At 33.9% G+C, this 21,928-nt stretch overlaps 1 protein-coding gene across 2 annotated transcripts in view; it reads left to right on the top strand.

Moving 5' to 3' along the window:
- The window catches only part of RGS12 (regulator of G protein signaling 12), a gene marked incomplete at both ends in the record, with an annotated part of 81,121 nt that overhangs the window by 49,906 nt on the left and 9,287 nt on the right, over window positions 1-21,928 (top strand). The window contains 12 exons of one of the 2 annotated variants that reach the window (XM_084285689.1): window positions 1,216-1,308; window positions 2,568-2,711; window positions 6,234-6,413; window positions 7,640-7,793; window positions 9,059-9,135; window positions 9,889-10,089; window positions 11,009-11,082; window positions 12,893-13,019; window positions 13,983-14,079; window positions 15,492-15,562; window positions 16,070-16,223; window positions 18,879-19,496. In XM_084285689.1, coding sequence (XP_084141815.1) covers window positions 1,216-1,308; window positions 2,568-2,711; window positions 6,234-6,413; window positions 7,640-7,793; window positions 9,059-9,135; window positions 9,889-10,089; window positions 11,009-11,082; window positions 12,893-13,019; window positions 13,983-14,079; window positions 15,492-15,562; window positions 16,070-16,223; window positions 18,879-19,496 — 1,990 coding nt within the window. Of the gene's footprint in view, window positions 1-1,215; window positions 1,309-2,567; window positions 2,712-6,233; window positions 6,414-7,639; window positions 7,794-9,058; window positions 9,136-9,888; window positions 10,090-11,008; window positions 11,083-12,892; window positions 13,020-13,982; window positions 14,080-15,482; window positions 15,563-16,069; window positions 16,224-18,878; window positions 19,497-21,928 lie in introns of both variants that reach the window. The other variant, XM_084285688.1, reaches the window with a different exon arrangement.

The raw sequence follows: 21,928 nt of genomic DNA, 5'->3' as shown, positions 1-21,928 counted from the left end.
TTCTGGAGGTGTGAAGGCACAGAGTGGGGAAGTAGGCAGTTGGGTTCCAGTTCCTGCTCACTAATTTGATTCTCTTCTAATCTGTAATTACATGTAAGACACAGCAATGTCGTGTCCCCTGACTACTCTCTTTCTTTCTTTTTTTTTTTTTTTTTTTTTTAAACTTATTTTTTAATTTTCAGGTTAGGCATAAAAACTTATATTTTAAACTGAGAGGCTGCTAGTGCATTTAGGCTCTGTGTGTTGTAGTCTGTCTCAACTGTTTTTTTTTTTTACAGTTGGACTCTCTGAACTCTGTGCAAGTCCTAAAAGGACAAATAAGGTTTAGTTTTAAGTATTTCTGTGAAGATTCCTCTGAGACTGCCTTGAATGTTAAGGAAACTTGAGTGATAGCAGTGTGATGTTTGAGTGAAGGTTGTGGCTTGTATGATAACCTAAATTCTTTTCACTTAAACGCTGATAGGTAAAGCTCTAAAGCATAAACAAGCATTGTTCCAACTAAATGAGTCACTGGAGAGTTTTTAGAGGACCAAGTTTACTTTTTAGAGTGATTTTTTTTTTAATAATGGGTAAAATGCTTTCAAGAAATATGCTGAGACAAAATTGAACTACACAGATTTGAATCAGGGACAGTATGTCTTTGTACAATTTTCAAACTGAATGGGATCTTGGTCCTTATTTGGACCTTTGGATGCTGTAATATAAACGTGATTATTGTTTGTTTTACTGAGAGATTTTATTTTCCTCTAAGAAAGTCTTTTCCAAGGAGAATCCATCTGAACACATAAACAGGCAGTGATGAAATATTCTTGTAGTGGGCATGTGATGCAGAAAATTGCTGTAATGAATACGCAATTGGTTATGCACACTGCTTGATAAACATTTATTCTATTCTATTATTAGTACTGCAATTAAAGGCAGCTGGTTTACGGTATAATTTTTTAATGTACTTATACATTATTTACATTTTTATTAGGTTTATTCACTAGTGTATATATACTACTTAACATGAAATTTCATTTTTGTATGTGAAAATGATGTGATTGCAACTTGATGCATTAATTTCAACTGTATACATTTAAAAGAAATGAGAGAGGAAAGCACTAGGCGTATATTGGACATGCATTAAAACTGGACTGAATTATCACTGTGAAAAACCACAAGTAACTTCTTTTCTTTATGATGCTCTTAATTATTTGCTTATTTTCACCCTAGGAATTTCTGCGGAAGGAATTTAGTGAAGAAAATATTTTATTTTGGCAGGCGTGTGAATATTTTAACCATGTACCTGCACATGATAAAAAAGAGGTAAGTCAATATTGTGTTTCAGTATATGGTTGCTTGCTACAAACTGTTACTTCTTCAAGATTATTGAAATTATTAGAACTATGTTTGGTCTACTGTGATTTCACTACACTAGGGTTAGAGCTTCAGTCTAATTCTCTCAGTTCCCTGGGAGCACTGTCCCAGGTTTAAGATGCTGGATGTAGTTAGGTTTCAGTGAAGTGCAGAGATAGTTCTCTAACTAAGAATAGTAAGAATAGCTAAGCTATTTTGGATGTTGAAAAACGGCTAGTCCAGTGTAAGAGAATACAGAGCAAATTAATTTAACATGTCAAGGAGTTAAGTTCCTCAAGAGAGCAAAGTTAGCCTCTGTTGTGCTCTTTCAGCTAAACTGCCTCTATTTGCTAAGATAATTTGTTTATAATGTGTATATAACTAACATATGTATATGTATCTATATAGACTAATATATCTGCTGCAGTAAGGGTATTAATATTTGTTCACAGATTATGAGAATCTGCATCTCATTCTTTTAACACAGCCTGACATTGGTCAGGCAATTTTAGTTACATTAATTTTGTGCAGGTTTGCAACAACTGCTGTCAACATCACAACTGCATCTAGTCAGGTTTACACTGCGGAAATGGATTCAGCTTCCTAGTACCCCTTTGCTCCTTTATGGACCATCAATTTTTTTCACGACTTTCTTCTATCTCAGAACAATGTATTTTCTGAACACCCCTAGTAAGGGCTCTGAGCTCTGTTTGGTGTGCTTTTTTCACTCCTTCTATAATGTGGGTGTTTCAAGGTAAACAACATAAAAATAGCACATGAATATTTTCTAACAGTAAATATTCAAATATATGTTTACATTTTTCTAACTTCTAGAAATTGAGGCTTAGAGAATTTATTTAAATAGTAACCATTATCTGAAAGGTTTAAAATATAAAATACCTCATCTCCCTCTTAAGATAGCATTTGACGTGGTTCACCTTTATTAATTTCATAGTTTAATTATTTAAAGTTTTATTTTGATGGTATCTTTTACCACTTAAGAAATATCTGATGAGTATTTACAATGTTAAAGGAAAAAAAAACACTGTTTCTTTCCTAAAGCTAACAAAAGCTGTTAAGTGAAAACTGCTTATATGTATTTGGGAAATTTGGGAAATTGGAATGGCTCTATGTTTTTGGATGAAATACATCAGTATTAAAAATAGCTGTGTAAAGATGCATTTGCAAAGTTGCATATAAATTAACAGGATAGCATTGGTTTTCTGCAGCTTTCTTACAGAGCTCGGGAGATCTTCACTAAGTTTTTGTGTAGCAAAGCTACAACTCCAGTTAATATTGATAGCCAGGCACAGCTGGCAGATGATATTCTCAATTCCCCACATCCAGATATGTTCAAGGAACAGCAACTTCAGGTAACTCTAGAAAACATAACATTGTTATACGTTTGTCTGGTATCTTTTCCTTTGAAGTGCTTTGAAATGTATAAAAGTATTTTTACATGCTGTGTACCTTACTATCTATAAAAACACAGAGAAGCCAAGATCACAAAAATTCAGTTAGTGGTACAGAAAAAGGTTGCATAAAGGACTGCTACTTGATTGTGTACATTTGAGGATGTATAGAAAACTGCCATTAACTAAATAATCTGAAAAATATCATTGAAATTGCAAGTAGATAGTAACTTGTGAGGAAATACCATTGCATATGGTGTTTGCATATGGTTGCTTATTCTTTCCTTTAGTGGACAATTCTGTACACAAATAGTATCTAATTTTGGTAAAAGTGGCTTGTAAAACATGCCTGTCGTATTGAAGGATTCCTTCCCTTATGCTTTAATAGAACTGTCAAACAAAGAGCTTATTGAAACTGTTGGTGTCTGAAGACCTCTGAAGCAGATGCATTTTAAGTAATTTTGATGTTCCCAACAGAACAGTTCTGTAACAAGAAGATATATTTTACATTTTCTGTAGAATTTAAGTTTCTCCTTTTTTTGTCCAAGTAAACTCTTCTGTAACTCCCACCTTAACAACTTAGTAGTAGAAATAATTTTGAGATCGTATTTTTTAGGAACCAAAGATATAGATTTAATTGCATAAATGAACCAATTCACAATCATATCCTAAGTGCAGCCTCAGATTGCATGCTTTTGGGTGCATGAACAGATAGATGTATTAACTTTCTCCATCTGCCAAGTAGGGAGAGAAGGGTAGGCCTGACTGCTGGTCTGGCAGCTTCTAGCATATAATGCAGTGTACAACTGCCCCATGTGCACCTCCCGAAGTCTGAGGCTTCTGTGGGAATTGCCAGCCATGATCTTCTCAGACATTTTCATGCACTCCTAATCTTGGCTTTCCATGTTGGAATTCTTCTTCACCTTCTTGTTTGTTGGCGCAGATGGTGTTCTCATTAGTGTGGTGGCTGCGCTGATGCAGGTTTTCTTCCTCCTATGAAGATGTAATGACAGTTTCTTCTGTCTCATTGAGCAGCCTTGCAGCTAGGTGTGTTAACTGAGCTACTAATGTGGTGTTGTCTGGTTGAGGCAGGTGCTGGGTAAGGAACTGCCTTGATGGCCCTTTGTATCTTGGTTTCGTTAAGTGAGAAAACAGTGGGTCGGTTTTGTGGTCCTGGCGGGTGGTGTGACCTTGGGAACAGAGAACTGCAGGTGAGTTTGGTTTGTGCAACACATACACAGACTTTCCAAGTTCAGCTCACTGTAACAACACCACGTGAACAGTGAGAAGGCTCATTTGTGCTGTCACGAGGCTTTTTTGAATTTCAACCCTGAGTGCAAAGTGTAAAGGTGTTGATTTGTGGTGGTTGGATAAGCTTTGTTTGATGATCTGGAATACGGACTGCTAGTGGTAAGGCTGCAATGGAGTTCTGCAAGTGTGTGTAGAAGAATGCTTTGGAAAGTGTTTCCTGTTGGGAATGCTCTTAAAGTTGCCTTCTGTCCATAACCTGACAAAAATATTCCCAAATGTGATGATAGAGGTGGTATAGTATAACAGTGTGAATGCAACCAAAAGGTCTAGTTAGTATTTCACTGTTCATACAACAGAATAAGAACAAAGACTTTGAGTGATTCTGGATGCATCAGTGTAGATCATTTAAAGATACTAAAATCATACTTTTCATCCTTTTACTGTATTAAATGCACGCTTTTAGCATTAGCTGCACTGCAAAACAGTCTTTTATATATATATATATAAAAAAATATCTGTAGGTGTGCAGACTGTACTTCCATTTTTCCCTAATAAACTTGCATCAGCAGTGCATCTATGACTCCATGAGACTGAGGCATTTTTAATTCTTGTAATTGGCTCTCTATATTTTATACTGTTTTGGTAATACACAACAGTAATATTCTTTGAGTTCAACAGAAGTAGCTAAATGTTTTACAGCTGTGCATGTTGCACATACCAGGTAAGTTGCTGGGCCTTTGCCTGAAGAGTGTGTGTTGCCTTTTTGAATTTTACCAGTATAATTGTGGTCAGAGAAGGATTGTGTTTTTCATAGTGTGGGAAATTCTCTATTGTGAGCAGTTTTTCTAATGGGGAGGGTCACTGACACTCAGTTGTCTCTGACACCGCATTGAGGGCTCACTAGACTTTGTGCTGGGCTGTTTCAGCTCACTAAATTGGTAAAATAAACCCTACAAAAGTATTTTTTCAATAGGAAAACCATTAATTAGAGAATGCAACAGAAACAACAGGCAACACCTAAGAGGGAATAGAAATACGGCTGGAGGCAAGAACGTGGATGTCAGCATCCAGTTTGGATTAGGTTTTTGTGACACTTCAGCATCAAGTTTTCTCTGCATTATCTTGCTGTTTGCCGAAAAAACTTTGGGCTAGTGCTTGTTGAGAAGATTGTTTCTCTGTTTAAAAAATGCTTCCTTTCTGCAGTTGGGCCCCTGTGGCTTTGTGATGGGCTTCTCCATAGACTCCTAGTAATGCCAGTTGGGTGGTGCGTGCCATTCTTCTGTTGTAGGGAATTAGTCATGTCCCAAGAAGAGGCATTCATTCTGTTTTTTCAAATCATGTGCAGTTAGTTTAATCATGAGAGAAGATATGAAGTTAAAAGTATGAATTCACTTAAAGCTATAGGTTTGCAAAAATGGAACAATACATTTGATGTTCTTTTTAGCAACTAAGAAAAAACTTTTCTTCCTTTACTTACATGAATTTATTTTGGCTAAAGTAGTCTTGGACTTTAGCTCCAGGCATGGTATAGAGTTGCTTCCTTCTTCTTACGTTGTTCTTCTTCCTTCTTATGTTGTTAAAGATGTGCGTTGGTCTCACTCAGAGCAGCCATCCTATATAATCTTTTCTTTTTCAAGGTCTTGATTTATATTACTTTGATTATGGGATCCTCCAAAACCAATGATCCTTTGTTTCTTATTATTGAGCACATGAACACTATTATAGTGCTGTGTAGGGCTCTTTGCTCCTTCCTGTGTCACTTTGTATATCTTGTATTATTATATACTGTTGCATACTGTGATTATATATTCCTTGAGTTTTAGACAATAAACGTCCTTGATGTTCACAGATACCTTAAAATATACTTGTATAATTTGTAATAATTCCTTTAAAATGTTTCAAATGGCTAGCTTGCTATGTGCTTTACATAGAATGTGCAGACATAAATATACAGTAAAAGATGGATATGAGGGTGGTGTTGTCAAGACTCAATTTATGAACTTTGCACTATATGGAAATCATAACATTTCTCTGAACCTGTGCTAAAGGAAGAGATCAAATTCTGTTTCCTTCTAAATTGGTATAATATATTTAGCCAGATCTAAACAAAATCATGCCTACTGCTGTTTACTAAATTTTGTGGAAGTTGGCTGTTGTGAAATAGCTTCTTTTTTTTTTTTTAATGTGTTATTTAAGCTTGTGTAACTGTTATCTGTTGCATTTTAATTTCAGATTTTTAACTTGATGAAGTTTGATAGCTATACTCGCTTTCTCAAATCCCCCCTTTACCAAGAATGCATCCTAGCTGAAGTAGAAGGTCGTACTCTTCCAGATCCACAACGTGTTCCCAGCAGTCCCACTTCTAAACACAGTATCAGTTCGGAGAAGTCCAATATCTCAACACCGAAAAAGGTTACTTCTGATTTCATTGTTGTTATCTGAAAAATATGGTCTTAGAAACTGTATTTCAAGTTCTTTAGAAGGGCAAAGATAATATATGAAAAACAATTAGTAAGCCAGCATCACTAGACAAATACTAAAATTACAAAATATTTACATTCTCAGAAAAATACATTGTTTTAATCCACACCTTTGAATCAGAATTTTAGCTGTTGTCTTCCTAAATATAATTTTAAATCCATATTGTAATTTAAATATGTGTAAAAATAAAAAATTGGGGATTATTTTCATACATCAGTTCAGAATTTTATTTTGATTGAATATTGGATTTGAGATGTGATATTTTAATCTTTGCTGAGAGCTGAGATATCAGAAATTATTTGAGAAATCGACACAATCTAACTCTAGTTTTGAAAGGGGTACTCTTTAAATGTCTTATGCCATACTGAACTAAGATTGTTCTGTGTAAAGCAGATACAGTTGCTTAAAAATTGGACCCGTAGTCTTACTGAACTTCGAACATTATTTAAAGTTTATTTTTTCTTCATCTGGATAATTCCACCATGGTATTACATAACTGCACGGGTAAATTATAACTTTGCATTTGTCATGTCAATCACTATGCATTAGCCCATCTGCTTTCATGTATTTTTATGACTAGGAACCTTTAAAAGTAGCATTTTAAAGAATAGTCTAATAATCTAACAAGAATAGCGTGTTAAAAGCAAGGTTAGTTTATTAGCATGCATTCCTAAAGTTTGTATTCTTCAGCGTTAATAAATACTTGTATTTATTTATAAAGGTGAAACAGTGCATTGCCATTGTCTCTAATGCAGTTCATGTTCAAGCCCAGCCTAGAAAAAATATCAGAAATATCTAAATGGAAATTCTGTGTTGTAAAATTAAGGCTAAAGGCTTTTCCACAGTAACTAGTAAGCTGTGAAGAGCTCTTTCACGTTTATAGGAGCTCTACGCGGCTTGTTTTCAGCTACTGTATTATAGTCCCTACTTGGTAGAACATCTCCATCACATATTTCTTTTGGTTTCCACAGTTGTTCTCTCTTTTTTTTTTTTTTTCCTGCTGGGAGGGGTGCTGACTCTATAGTTATTGATAGGGTAAAGATGACTACTAACCTGACCATCACACTCATTTAGGAAGAAGTGTGTGAGGTTTGTTTTATAAGTAATATGCTTACAACTGTGTTCCAACCAATGATTTAATTGTGTTTTGGTGATAGTTAAGTGGTAAATCAAAGTCAGGAAGATCCTTAAATGAAGAGTCAGGAGAGGAGGACACTGAGAAGAAAAAAAGGGGGACGTTTTTCTCATGGTCAAGAAGTAAGAGTTTGGGAAAATCACAGAAGAGAAAGGAAAATGGTGATTATCAACATGGTGAGTGTTCACATTCCACATCGTTGCTCACCTGTTTCATCAGTAGATATGACTAATCACATCATATTGAGTTTGCTTCTAAGTACATCTCTAGGTGTGACAGAGGGAAAAGAAACTGTCAAATCAGAAGGGCATAGTGTCACTTGGAGCTGTATTGAAACAGGTGTAAAAATAGAAGTATGAAAATGTTTAAACTTGATTGTATTGACTTCCAAGAGACTTTTTTTTCCCTGTTTTACAGTATACTCCATGTTTCTTTGTGCTGGCAATTGCTTTTTAAAGCAGAACACTGCTATATTTATAGTAAGATAATTTCAGCCCTTTACAGAGAAGTTCAGGAGCTATACATGCAAATAGTGTCGTAGCTACAGCTATTTAAAAAACCCTCCATCAACATGGTCCTACCAATCTTTCTTTTATTAATACCACACAGGTACAATCACTTCTGAACACACTCACTATTTCTGTTTCCTATTATTCAGGAAAGGACCTTTCCTGTTTAGTCCTTTCCTGATTAAAATGAAGGAAGAGTCAGAGTTGTGAAAGCCCTCATAATTTGCTGCTTTGTTGCTTAACTGTTTTCAAGAGTTTAAGGAAGACTTTCATTATGAATGCACCAGTACATGGTCTCTAGAGAAAGAAAGTGTCGGATTAACTCATTCTATTGAGTTAAAATAATAGAGAAATGTCATCAAAGCACCAAATTTAGACAGTGTGGTTGTGTTTTCTTCTTGTCTATTTTCTAGTAAAGCCACACTCCCATGAGATGTCCTTGGTCAAATTAATAGTTTGTGTTTTTATATATGAGAATATCAGAGACATTTACTAGGATTATAGACTTAAGCTTCTGAAAGTAACTAGTGATTGTGTAAGATCTTAGTTTTCCAACACCATACCTGCAATTAAAGAAAATATTTGTCTCCCCTTAAAATATCTGAAGAGGTAAGCTGATTTTTAAATTAAAAAAACAAAACAAAACAACAAAACACACAATAACAAAACTTTAGGATTATATATATATATATATATATATATATAAAAACATCATAAAACCAAATTGGGTTGTTCAAGAGTTGCATAACTTGACCAAATATTGCTTCAATTTTCTGTGCTTCAGCGCACAGGATGAATATTTGGAGTTTTCCTTTAATGAAAAAATGATTTCTCTAACCAGAGGAGCTAATGTTTTGCAATAACTTTCTGTATTATAAGAAATTATAAAAAAAACAACCATTTTACTGATCATTTATTCTTTCCATAAACAGATTCTATTCAGTCCAATGGGTTATCGTACAGGAGGGAATCACAAGGCTCCATGTCATCAACTGCTAGTCTTGACTTGGTAATGGTTTGCTCTTAATAATGAAGTGGGGAAGCAGTGAAAACAGTGAATTATTATTTTTTTTTAAGAAGTCTGAAGTAATTTGTTTGAAGTAATGCTATGGGAAAACATCTTTAAGTGATACATTTAGAGGACGAGATGTAGTATTAAGCAATTTTAGAATGCTAGAACTGGAATAGAGATTGTGTTCATATGTTTCTAATTTTGTCCTTTTATCAGAAAGATATGCTCTGTATCCTGTTTATTGTCTGTCTGAACTTCAGACACCAGTAAACTTCTAGAAGAAAAGTTTACCTTTCAAGGGGAGCTACCGTAGCTCTTTATAAACAGCTTTTTCCATCTACCAGACATTTGAGGTCTTTTTCTGAACAGCTACATGTTAAAGCTTTCTCGTTGCTTGACCATATTCATGTTAGGCTGATTTCTGTAGTACCAAAATTCCTCCCTGTTTCTTTTAAAGTTGTGAATTGTCCTTCTTGTCGTCATGACTTCATTTTGCTCCTAAAGTTAGAGAGAAGAGAGATAGGGAATTACAAACCTCATGATTTTGTGCTCATGTGGGGAAATAATCAGTGAAGATGCTGTGATTTCTAACCATTGTGTTCTATGTTTGCAGTCTAAAATTAATGAAATGCAAAATTAGTAATAGAACATAATTTATTTTACTATTTTATTTTATTTTACCTACATTGAAGTGAAAGAATATGGTATTTTCCCATTGGACATTGACTTTTCTTTCTTTTTCTTGTCAAGTCTGAAACCTCTAGATTACCTGCATTTGTACCAGATAAAGAGAAATCCCCCAAATACTGCTGTGTAAACCTTCCAGATGGTTCTTCCAGCAAAATGGCTGTTAAATCTGGATTCTCTATCAAAGAGGTGCTATCTGGGCTCTGTGAGAAACATGGCATTAACATAGCTGCAGTGGACCTTTTTTTAGTTGGAGGTGATAAGGTAGTGCATATCTTTCTTTTTCCTTTTCTTTCTTTTTTCTTTTTTTTTAAGAGTTTTCATAGTAATTTTACTAATAAGAAATTATGTTCCCAATAGTAACATATCTTCTGGTTCTACCTATAGGTCTACATTGGCAATTCTAGTTAAAGAACAATTTTGATGAAACTAGAATTGAAGTTTATGACAAGAATTTAGAACATGGGGAAATGGCCTCCAGTTGAGTTAGGTTGATTATTAGGTTGATTATTAGGAAAAATGTAGATGGTTCTTCATTAAAACAAACAAAAAACATAATGACGTTCAGTTGTTCAAAGCTGAAACAAGATAAAATCCTTACAAGAATTAAGGTACATATTTTAATATTGAGGAAAATTTCCAAGGCAGCGGCTTACCTTGGTGGGGGGGATGATAGCACTTATTCCAACAGATGTCTGCAGTTCCAAGAGCAGCTGTGGATGTAAAACATTTATTTTTTTTTTTTAATTTGTCATTATGATCAATTTAGATGTTTACGATAGCAAATATTAATGCATGTACATAGTTATGTGCCTATTCTTTTAAATCTTTCAATGACTGCTAATTTTTTATGTTTTTTAATGTGTCATTCATTCTATGTAATTATTTAAGCTGGAGGATCTAAGATTATTTTAAAACACCGATTTCTTGAATACCTGATTACTGCAGTAGAAGTTGAAGTTTGGTCATTGTCTTGCAACTAGACAAAGATAGACCTCAATCTATTTGCTTATTGTAAATTAATATCCATTAGAATACATACAACCTATACTACCTATACTAGTAATTTTCTGAGTTATATGAACAGCTTTTTTTTTTTTTTTTTAAATCTCATAGCTGTTCTTTATTACATATTTTAAAATTCATTTATTCTCTCTCCTTTTGTTCCTGATGTGCTCTTTAGCCACTTGTATTGCACCAAGATAGTAGCATCCTGGAGTCTCGGGACCTACGTTTAGAAAAGCGCACTTTATTTCGGTAAGAGTCGATAATGCTGTTTTTTTCTGGCATTTTCCATCCCAACTTTTTGTAAGTGCACTAAAGTATATTGTTAGTTACCTGTGCAGTGAAACAGCAGTTAATGCCTAAAAGAATTGTTTTGAATCTGATTAAAAAGAATAATAATCTAGTTAGCCATGCAAGGCAATATTTTGGATTATAATCAGAATCCATTGTAAAGGCACATTAGAAGAAATAGGCTGTAGTATCAATCAAATAGTCTCATCTGAATGAGGAAGGTGACCCAACATTTGTGACTGAAAATGACTGATAGCCATGTCTTGCAGTTTACTCAGTGTGCTGTGGTTTAACCCGTCCAGCAGCTAACTACCACACAGATGTTTGCTCACCCTCCCCCCTGTGGGATGGGGGAGAGAATCAGAAAAAAAAAAAAGTTAAAGCTTGTGAGTTGAGATAAAGACAGTTTATTAGGATAGAAAAGAAAGAAAATAATAATAATGATAATAGTAATAATAATAAAGTGTACAGAACAAGTGATGCACAATGCAATTGCTCACCACCTGCTGACTGATGTCCATCCCATCCCTGAGCAGTTCAGCCCAGCCACCCCATATTAATTGCTCAGCATGATGCCATATGGTGTGGAATATCCATTTGACCAGTTTGGGTCAGCTCTGCTGGTTCTGTCCCCTCCCAGCTCCTTATGCACCCCTAGCCTCTTCTCTGGCAAGGTGGTGTGAGAAGCTGAGAATTTCTTGGCTTAGTATAAGCACTGCTCTGCAACAACTGAAACATCAGTGTGTTATCAACATTATTCTCATCCTAAATCCAAAACACAGCACCATACCAGCTACTAGGAGGAAAACTGACTGTATCCTAGCCGAAACCAGGATGAAGTGTAACTCCATTTTTACTTCAGATTGCAATAAAACTCACACAGGAGAGATGTCTTTAGCATGGGCATTCTTTGAGTGCACACATGTGCCTGTTAGGTGGTCTGTCTGTGTTTAAACACTGATCTCCCTTAGATTTAGAACTATCTAAACACTTCCTCTTCAGGTGATGGTGGGATAGAGTGCCTCTAAAAGGTAGTTCAGATCAGGGCAGCCAGCATAAGGATCAATGGGAGAAATATGGAACTACAGGAACATTTCAAACCGACTAGATCAGCACCTGGTTAATTTCAAACACTGAAAAATGAAGTTTACTTGATTGCTGTTATAGATTCAAGTGGAATTTAAATGCCAGTGTTCCAGGTTAGGGACAATTATATATTTTTATGATCTCAGTCTTAACTGCTCAAGCTGGAGCAATTTTGATCAAGCATACAGGACTGATCTTTTGCACATGGGTTCCTCTTACAGCAAATTTTTATGATATGGTGTCATCCAACCAGAAATTAACATCTTCTGGAATTCCACTGTATTTGTTCTCACATTAAAAAAAAATAAAATACAAGAAATGTATTTCTTGCATCCAAGGCTGCAGCACAGATATTGAGTAATTTTGGAAGAACTATTGGACCAGAATGGTCAGATCAATCGCAGTGGGAAAAAGAAAAGTTCCATATAACGTATTTAATTGGTCTGAGGATCACCATGCCCACAATGCCTTCACTCAGCTCTGGCACGTGAAACTGGGCATTTTATTTGTATTAAATATGCTTTATCCCTTCAGGTAGGGACAAATTTGTGCTAGTGAAGTTTCACTATATGCAGGGTCACTGGTTTTGAATTAGTGTAACTTTGCTGTAAGTTGGAATTAATATATATTATTTTATGTTTAATTAGAATAGTTCATACTTACTGTGACAATTGGTATGTTTCAGGCTGGATCTTGTTCCAATCAATCGATCGGTTGGTTTGAAGGCTAAACCCACCAAACCAGTAACAGAGGTCTTAAGGCCTGTGGTTGCAAAATATGGTTTAAATCTTAATGAGCTTGTGGCAAGACTAGTAAGTATCTTTTGATGTAATTCAAGCTGTATTATTTTCTGTCTGGAGAAGAGTGTTTCTGAAATTTTTCCTATCCTTATAATCAGCCATTAAAATCTGTATTTATAACCACATGTTGAGATGAAAATGAATAGTAGTCATAAATATTGTGCTTAATAGTAACTACCTGAAAGCTTCAGTATGCATCTATGTTATAGTCTCAATCAGAATAAATCCAACATCCAAAATAATGGAACCTGAACATAGCTTCTTCCAGAGCTGGACTCTTCCATTTGCAAGCTGAGGAAAGTTGATTGAAATTAGTTAAGGCTGTCATCCCATTATCCTGAGAATCATGAAAGTTGCCTCAAATCCTTATACAGATTATAAGGATCTGTGGAAGCAGACTAACTCGTCCATGGCCAAACGCTCATCTAGCATTTCCTCTATTCTATTACGAGGAAATGTCAAGGAATAAGGAATAGCAAGTTAAATTTGTAGCATTTCTAGAATGCATTCGCTGAATCACACCATGTTTTCCAAAAACCTGAAAAATACATTGCTATTAAGATAATTTCATTTAATTGAATTATAAAATTAACAAAATACGCACAACTTAGAATAGAAAATAATCTCAAACTGCCTCTGAGAAATGTGATTTTCTAAGCATATACAGTAATAGTCCTAGACTAGTTGTGTGTGGATGATTTTGTCTCCTTGAATCTACTCCCCAGATACCATTCTCCTCATGTAAATGGGTTAAACTTATTGTAATCAAAGTAATTTAACACAAATGCACAAATGGAATAAACATTTTTAGTAAGGCAGAAGGATTTATTGAGGCTACACTGAAACATAAAAATACTTTGCTCGTTTTTTTTTTTTTCTTTTTTTTTTTTTTTCTTTTCTTTTTGAAGTCAGATTGTAAATTTGTTCTGAAAACAGCTTTTTCTCTATTATATACAAACTGTGATCCGACTTTAGAATGGTGAGCAGGAACCACTTGATCTTGGTGTCCCTATATCTAATCTGGATGGTCAGCGGGTTGTTCTAGATGAAAAAGAGCCAACAAAGAGTAGAGGTAAGGTGGTATGAAAGCTTTTATTTATAATGTAAAGTCAGTTTCAAAAACTGTGACTGGTTAGTTTCTTCTGTTGATATGTCACATGTAGCTTATATTATTTTTAAGTAAAAAGGAGTGAATTTTCTAAGGATTGAAGTTTAAATTTGTCTCTTGATGCCACGTTCTTTACTGTTGTAAGAAATTCTGCACAAGTAATATTTGAATACACAGTATTACTTTCACTCTTGGAACTACACACACGTTTAAGGACATACTGCGTAGTGATAATAATGAGAAAAAAAAAGACAAATAACTCCTGTAAATTTGGCAATTAATTAAAAAGAAGCACTCTGTAAGAGTAAAACAGCTGCAGTTTGTGTAGCACTGTTATGATATCCTCCATCTGTAACATAAGAAAGTAGCAGAGCTTACCTCTCCAGTTTAAAGCTATAATTTCTAGAGATACTACTAAAAATGATATAATTTGTGATTTCCATGCACAGAAGGTTCAGTTTCATCGGCAGATATTACAGATACACAACACTTAACTTTAACAATAAAATTACATGTGGTTAAATTGAATTGATTTAGAGCAGAGATCTTCTTCAAGGAAGAAGAAGGAACTAGGAGAATAAATTTGAAGGTATTTATTGAAGAGAAGCAGATCTGTCATTTTTCTAGGAAACAAAATCAATTGTCATTTTGAAAAAAAAAGATATCAATCTAAATACTCTCAAAGATAACTAGTTTAGGTATTATGAATACAATTGTAACCCAATGTGCTGCCAGTTATTATAAGAGCATAAATCATAGAGGATCATTCCAGTACTAGGCTGTTTCTGTGACATTTCCCAGTAAAAAAAAAAAAAAAAAAAAAAAGGGCTATGATTATCTGTTTGAGACTCAGCCTTATGTTTGTATATGTGTTGTAGCCAAAGGCAATTTGAAAGAGCTGTTAGTTAACGTACAAATAGACAAGGAGGGTATGGCAGTGTCTAGAAAACAATTGATGCATAAAACAGACTGGAGAAAATTCAACTTGACCTTTCAACAGTGTCTTCTGTTGGATTTTCTTTGCTTGTTTAAATTGAGTTTTCTAACTTTGAGAAATACAAACTGAACAGTACATTGAGATTTGATTTGATCTAAATTAACAGAACAGTAGGAGAACTTGCATGGAACTTCAGAATCTTTAAACTTTAAAAATATTGCTAGTGTTAAAAAAAAAAAATTAGAGGTGGAGGGAAATTATGGTAGGTTTTGACTCAAAGATGTCAGCATTATCAACTATGATCACTATTTTCTGAGTATACCTTTGAAATTTTACAGCAAAATATCTGTTTTGTGCATCATAGTCACTTAGATGTTACTTCTTTGGAAAATTATAAATTTGTAATTAAAGAAAAAATGTTTATGTTCAGTGTTTACAGATAAACAAAAAGGTGCATCAGTAAAACAGAGTGTAACTGTGACTACTTCAAGAAATCAAGTATCTACTACTGTAAGTCTTCTGCAGTGATTTTTGTCCCTTAGTTCATCTTTTGTTTCTTTCTGGAATTGTATACTTAAAGCTGCATTCATCCATAATTTTGAATCAGCCAAATTATGTAACTAGATTGATTATAGCTGTAATTCATTCATTATTTTTCCACTGTCAACAGCATATATATGTGAGAACTTGTCTTTGTGAGGCTCTTTCAATGTATGTATTTATTTATTTATTTTTGCATCTAATTGGCTTGTCTATGTTCAAAAATAAGTTATTTTGAAATTCATAGACCCTTTCTGTAATGTGAATTCCTCAGAGTAAACAATATAATATTCTTTATACATTTTGGGGGAGATTTATGGCAAATGTTTTTGCAATAATCAAGATTAAACTAAAACGTTTGTTGTGGTGGTGTTGGAGAAACATTTTAAAATAACTTTATTTATAACTTAGACTATATTATGTACACAATGATATAGTATAAATGTAAGTAGTACCTTAACTTTCCTTCTAATGCAGGGAGAGGGAAGAACTCTAGGAAAGTCTAATTCTATCAAAATGAAAGGCGAAAATGGAAAAAATGCTAGGGAAGTTCGACTGTCAAAAAGAGAAGACTCTATTGCAAAGATTGGGAAAAAAAAATGTCAGAAAATAAATTTGGATGAAGCAGAGGGTATGTGAACTTTATATAGTTTATGTAATAACATAAATAATCTTGGAAAAATTAGAATTGTATATCTGTGTAGGAAAAGGTGTCATGTATTTATTTAATAGTGCATTGTGAAAATCAGTCATGATCCTTGTATTTTTGTTTGATACTCTTCGAATTGTAAAGTTTTTGAAACTGAAAGTAAAATTTTAAGATTACATAAAAGCCAGATACAGTAATTTTGAAGTACCTAAAGATAGACATAGGTGTCTAGTGGGATTTTCAAAAGTGTAAAGTACCTAATTCCAAGTAAAATAAAAAGGAATTAGTTACTCAATTGCAGCTGAATATCCCATTTGATACCCCTTGCAACTTTACAAGCCATGTGAAAGTTCATCTTTCTGTCCACTTTTACATAAAATTTTGTAACTCAGTGAAAGGTGTTCTGCACAATTGTGCAGAACTAATTTACTCAGGTAACCAACTTACTCAGGTAAGAGTTTTTGAAAATATTTTACTAAAGCCTATAATGGTCAGGGCAGTACAATCTGATGATGAATGTAGAGATGTGATGGGCAAGAGTAAAAGCTAAGCTGACAATCAGTAACTGCCCTGAAAAGGTGGTCACAAGTAATAGTGAGCAAAGTGGTTATTGGTCATCTTGTATATTCTGAGTCCTATTTTTACTTCCAGTTAAATCCTTAGAGTTTTGATGATAGTATCGAAAATTAACAAATAAGAGAATTTACTGTATTGTAGAAAGTTGTCTTTGGGAGACAGAAGAATAAAACTGATGTAGAAGTAGAAATCTTGGTATACCACCACTCTGTCCTAAGGCATTAATTTCCCCAGACCAAAAAAAAAATCAGAATATACCCACAAATTAAAATTTACTGCTGATATTAACTAATGTGCATATCCAGAGCCTGGTTATGCACAGTTATAGAGCAAATGAATGTTCATCTATAAGTAAATGTCCACTGACTGGAATTAAAAAAATGCCGTGACTAAAACTTTTATTGCAAAATAGATGTTTGTTAATGTAAATGTTATTGCAAAATGTTGGTGTGTTTTAAATTATATTCTGTTGCTTACTATTTTGTTAAATTGTTTTCCATATTTTAATATCTTCATTTTTCTTCCTAGGGCTGAGTAAAACATTAACATAATTTGAAAACTTCAGAATTCGTGGCTTTCACATTTTATTTTGAATTTTGTGAAATTTGTCTAAGTTTGGAAAATACTTACTGAGTGTTGTAGACTGTTTTTTAATGAAAAAAAAACAAAGAAAAAAAACAACCCTGTTCTATGAAGTCTGAAATTTCAAAAAAGAACGTTTTTGTATGACACATTTCAGAAATGTTGCATGTTTTATTATGCATACCGCCATTTTGCAAAACTTTGGCAATAAGAAGCATTTTGAAGCTTCCATCTTGGCTACATTCAGATTATATGGCATTTGACAAAGCATGTTTAAGACTCATTTTTTACAAGTACATTGCAAAGCCTGCCAAATATGATTAGAAGATTATAAATGAGGTCATACAAATGCAAGCGTATGACTTTATATTACGCTAGGTTAACACTGATAATAATGTTCTGTGCTTTTTTGTAATGGCTTTTGCTTCAAACAGTATTTATAAGCTGGGTTGAAACTATTGATTTTAATTCATCTGTTGGAGATGGCGTTTCTAAGCATCTTTAATATTCTATAGTCTCAGTGCTTTTTTCTTGTAAAATTAGGACATGCAGAGACCCTATATTAAGAGTTACATATTTTTATATTTATATGATTGCTACCAAAGAGTTTGTCTATTGTTGCAATGCTTCTTTTTTGAGGAGTGGTATGATTCTTGGCTTATGACTGATAAGTTTCTTGTTGCCAAGTTTTGAGGCTTTCTAGAACAATGGTGATTTACTCTGGGTATTATTTATACATAGAAACATATTAAACCATTGGACATCATTGAGTATGTGATCAGAAAATCACTTCTAATTGTGTTAAAAACTCCATTAAAAAACCTTCCCCATCATTCTTACTAATGGGTCTTTTGACTATCTATATGCTACTGATTCATTGCAGTTCAGAGTAAAATGGGGTTACTTAAACCATCATCTGATCATGCTCTGTGATGATAATATACTGGATTAAAAAGACACCATGAATTGAATTTAAACTGTGATAAAATATTACTAAACTGAGAAGAAATCAGTATTAACAAGGAAGTTTGCAACATTTTGAATCTATGAATTTTCAAATGGCATGGCTATTTTTGAGTTAAGATGGGTAAAAATCATCCAGAATATAAAATGTGCACCCATTGTTAGTAAGACCAGAGCCTTGCTTTGTATAAAGAATTAAAAAATCTTGTATATGTACAGATTTATTAAATGCATAAAATAGGAAATAAAAATAGAAGATGCGTTCAAGGCTCAGTGAATTGCAGCTGTTCCAAACTGCAAAACTCTTACAATAGCAATCCTGATGGTCTTAATTATAGTGATGCTAGTGAACATTGCTGCAATTGAAAAAGTTCCTAATTAACATGGGATCTTATTTCAAGGCAGCATTGAAAGAATTGAAGATCTTCATGGAAAATAAATATGCTGAAAATTTACGTTTTAATGGCATTGCACTTTCTGACAAAAACTTGTCAATTTTGGGTTTTTCCCCAATAGAATTTTTTGAACTCATATCCAAAGCTCAAAGTAACAGAGCAGATGACCAACGTGGACTGCTAAGGAAAGAAGACCTTATTCTTCCTGACTTTCTTCGTTTACCACCCACTGGACCAGAACCATCCTCATCTACGCCAGCAGGTCCTAAAGGCCTCAACAAGCGAGTTTCAAAAAGTGATGGCAAGGATGGATGTACATCGCCAAATGGAAAACAGGAGTCCATACAAAACTATAATGAAAATTCAGTTAAGAAAATGGGTTACTCAGAAAATAAACATAAATCTGCTTTGACAGCACTCCACAGTCAGAAGACTTTCAGTGTTCCTTTTAATACTACATTGTCTCCAATTCCACATGCACACGAAAACAATGCAACAATATGGAAAAGGCAGTCAAGAGAGTTACAAGCTGAAGGCATACAGATGGTAGATGATGAGAATGTGGCAGACTTGACTCTTGTGGCTGAAGGAGATATTAGTAGCCCTAACAGCACTTTGCTACCACCGCCACCACCAACACCACCGTCAGACATCAGTAAACTCACAGAAGCCAACTATCCACCCCCAACTCCTTTTGCAGGTAATCAGGAAAAATCTGGATATCAAAGATCCAATTCAGGTATTTCTAGATTTTAATAGTCTTTCCTTTTATGTAAAATTACTTTTCCTTGGCACTGCTAATCAGTATTTGGCACCCATTAAAGCAAGCAAGAAAATTTTCTCTGCACCTTAAGTTTTTTTTTTAATTATTATTATTTTTTTACAAAACAAAGATTTTCATTGCCTTAGTCTGTGCTAACTGTAACATTTCTGGTTGCCTTTAAAAACATGCATTTATTTTGATTTTGCATGTGGTCAAAACTGGACACGTGCAGACAAACCTTTAAAATACATCCATATGCTCTAATTATATCATTCTTTAGTCTGGGAGTAGAAAACAGGATATTGGCATTTTGAGTTGCATAACACCACTGCATTCCAGATTTTCTGGTCCATTTATCATAATGAGATGCATGATTAGGGTAAAGAAGTTTAAATGCTTTATCAGGAACCCTAATTATGCATTGAAAATTGCAAGACTATTTATAATTAAAATTTGAAATGGATAAACCTTAATTAAAAAAAAAAAAAAAAAACAAAAAAAAAAAACAAACACCTCTAATAGATATTTGTGACTAAAAGTAAAAATTTAAAAGTTTTTTTTAACCCATACTTTGCTACCCAGAGAAATAGACTGCATCTATCACACTTGACCCCACAATAGCCACATGTGAATTAGCTCTTTCTATGAGATAATTTTAAAGAAAATATGTAACTATTTTAGGATGCAAGTTTCATGGTCTAGCAATATCACAGAGCAATATTAGCCCAAGGCTAAAGTATGACATTTCTTATAAACTTCTATAAACACGGACTCTAATAATAATTGCTATTACCAGAAACTAGAGTTTGAAGACGGTGGGTGTTGTGGCATTGACATTTTACAGTCATTGTACTGTGCATTTTAATGTAAAATAGAAGAAGAGGTATCTATGTGCTACATTTATTTTTGATGTTTCACAAACATATGGTGCCATAATTTGTATGATCACATTTCTTTGTGATGTGGGAATATACATTTTAATTATTTATCTTTTTACACAGAGTATTTGATACTGTTCTTTATCTGTATGGTTGATTTGTAAATACTTTGATTGTTGGATGCTTATAAATGGCAATGCAAATTATTTCATTCTCTTGGTATTTGAAAAACAAATCCCTTTGTTAGTAGTATTTGAGAAATGTTCTATAAGCGCTACTACTTAATTTCTGAAACTGAGTATTGGACAGACTTGTAACCAGTGCCTACAAATACAAAACCACAAAATGTACTTCAGACGTATTGATGTGTATATGCATAGATTTGTGTTGGTGTCTTTCTGGTAATGTGACAAGTGTACAACATAGGTATCAATTTGCATAGCTTTCAGTGAGAACTGTTAAAAAAACCATTTGCACTTAAAAAGAAAACTTCATGAATTTACAGTATTTTAATGCATGCCATACATTTCTGTGTAACCACTGAACTGTAGCTTTCCCTTTTCCCACTTTCTACTTTTTACTTTGTAGAAATCTTTGTGTAGTTTTCACATGTATTTTGTATCTTTGTTCTCTCAGGAGTAATAAATTCTAGACCTAGTTATGCAAACTGGTTTTAAGCTTTGATTTTCTTCATTATTGAAAAGCAGTTCTCTTAGTCCTGGGATTAAGAATTATGATTGAAATTGTCTTGTAATAACAAACAGATTAATTGATATGAACTAACAATTACCTTGAGACAAAGTTGACAAGCATAATATTTGTTAATAATCTAAATATCAAAGGTAAATGCTGTCTTGAGATGCCAGTAGGTCACATGTTAAATCCATAGCATTTACATGTGCACCAGAAGGCAGATGAGACAGGAGATTTCTTTTAAATGAGCTATCACAGGAACTCCTGAAAGGAGAGTCTTTTCTGTCTTTGGGTTCTTGGGCTAAACTTTATATTCATCACTTTTCTTCTTATTTTAAACTCAAGCAATTCATCCCTTGTCTTTGATAAATGAGCTGGTGATCTCAGTTCATTTGATGTGGAGTAACCAATATAACAACCTCTTGATTTGGTAGTCTCTGATTAAGAAATGAAGGGTTGGATGGGTGCTGGAGGCTGACCTACTCTTTTCATTCTTAGAAATGGGTCCTATATAACAGCACTGTGAAGCCGAATTAAAAAACAACAACAGAAAACCAACCAACCAACCAAAACAAACCAGCAAGAAGCTTCTGGTGCTGTTACCTAGGCCTCCTTTGTGTTCTGGGCACTGAAAATGACTTTTTTTTCCAAAAGTCACTGTGTTCCCACATAGCTGTGGGCCTCCATGAAATAAAATGAAGCACTTGATGTCCTGTTGCAGTTCCCCTTTTAAAATCATTCAGCCTTTTACACACTAAATAACTAATATCCTATATATTGAATTATTTTAGAATTTCATTTATGAATTTGAATTTTTATGTTTTCCAACTGGTCTAT

Source organism: Netta rufina (assembly GCF_964035555.1).
Source record: "Netta rufina genome assembly, chromosome: 4".
NCBI lineage: Eukaryota > Metazoa > Chordata > Aves > Anseriformes > Anatidae > Netta > Netta rufina.
Note: the sequence above shows the minus strand (reverse complement) of the source record. Positions and strands in the feature narration are given on the sequence as shown.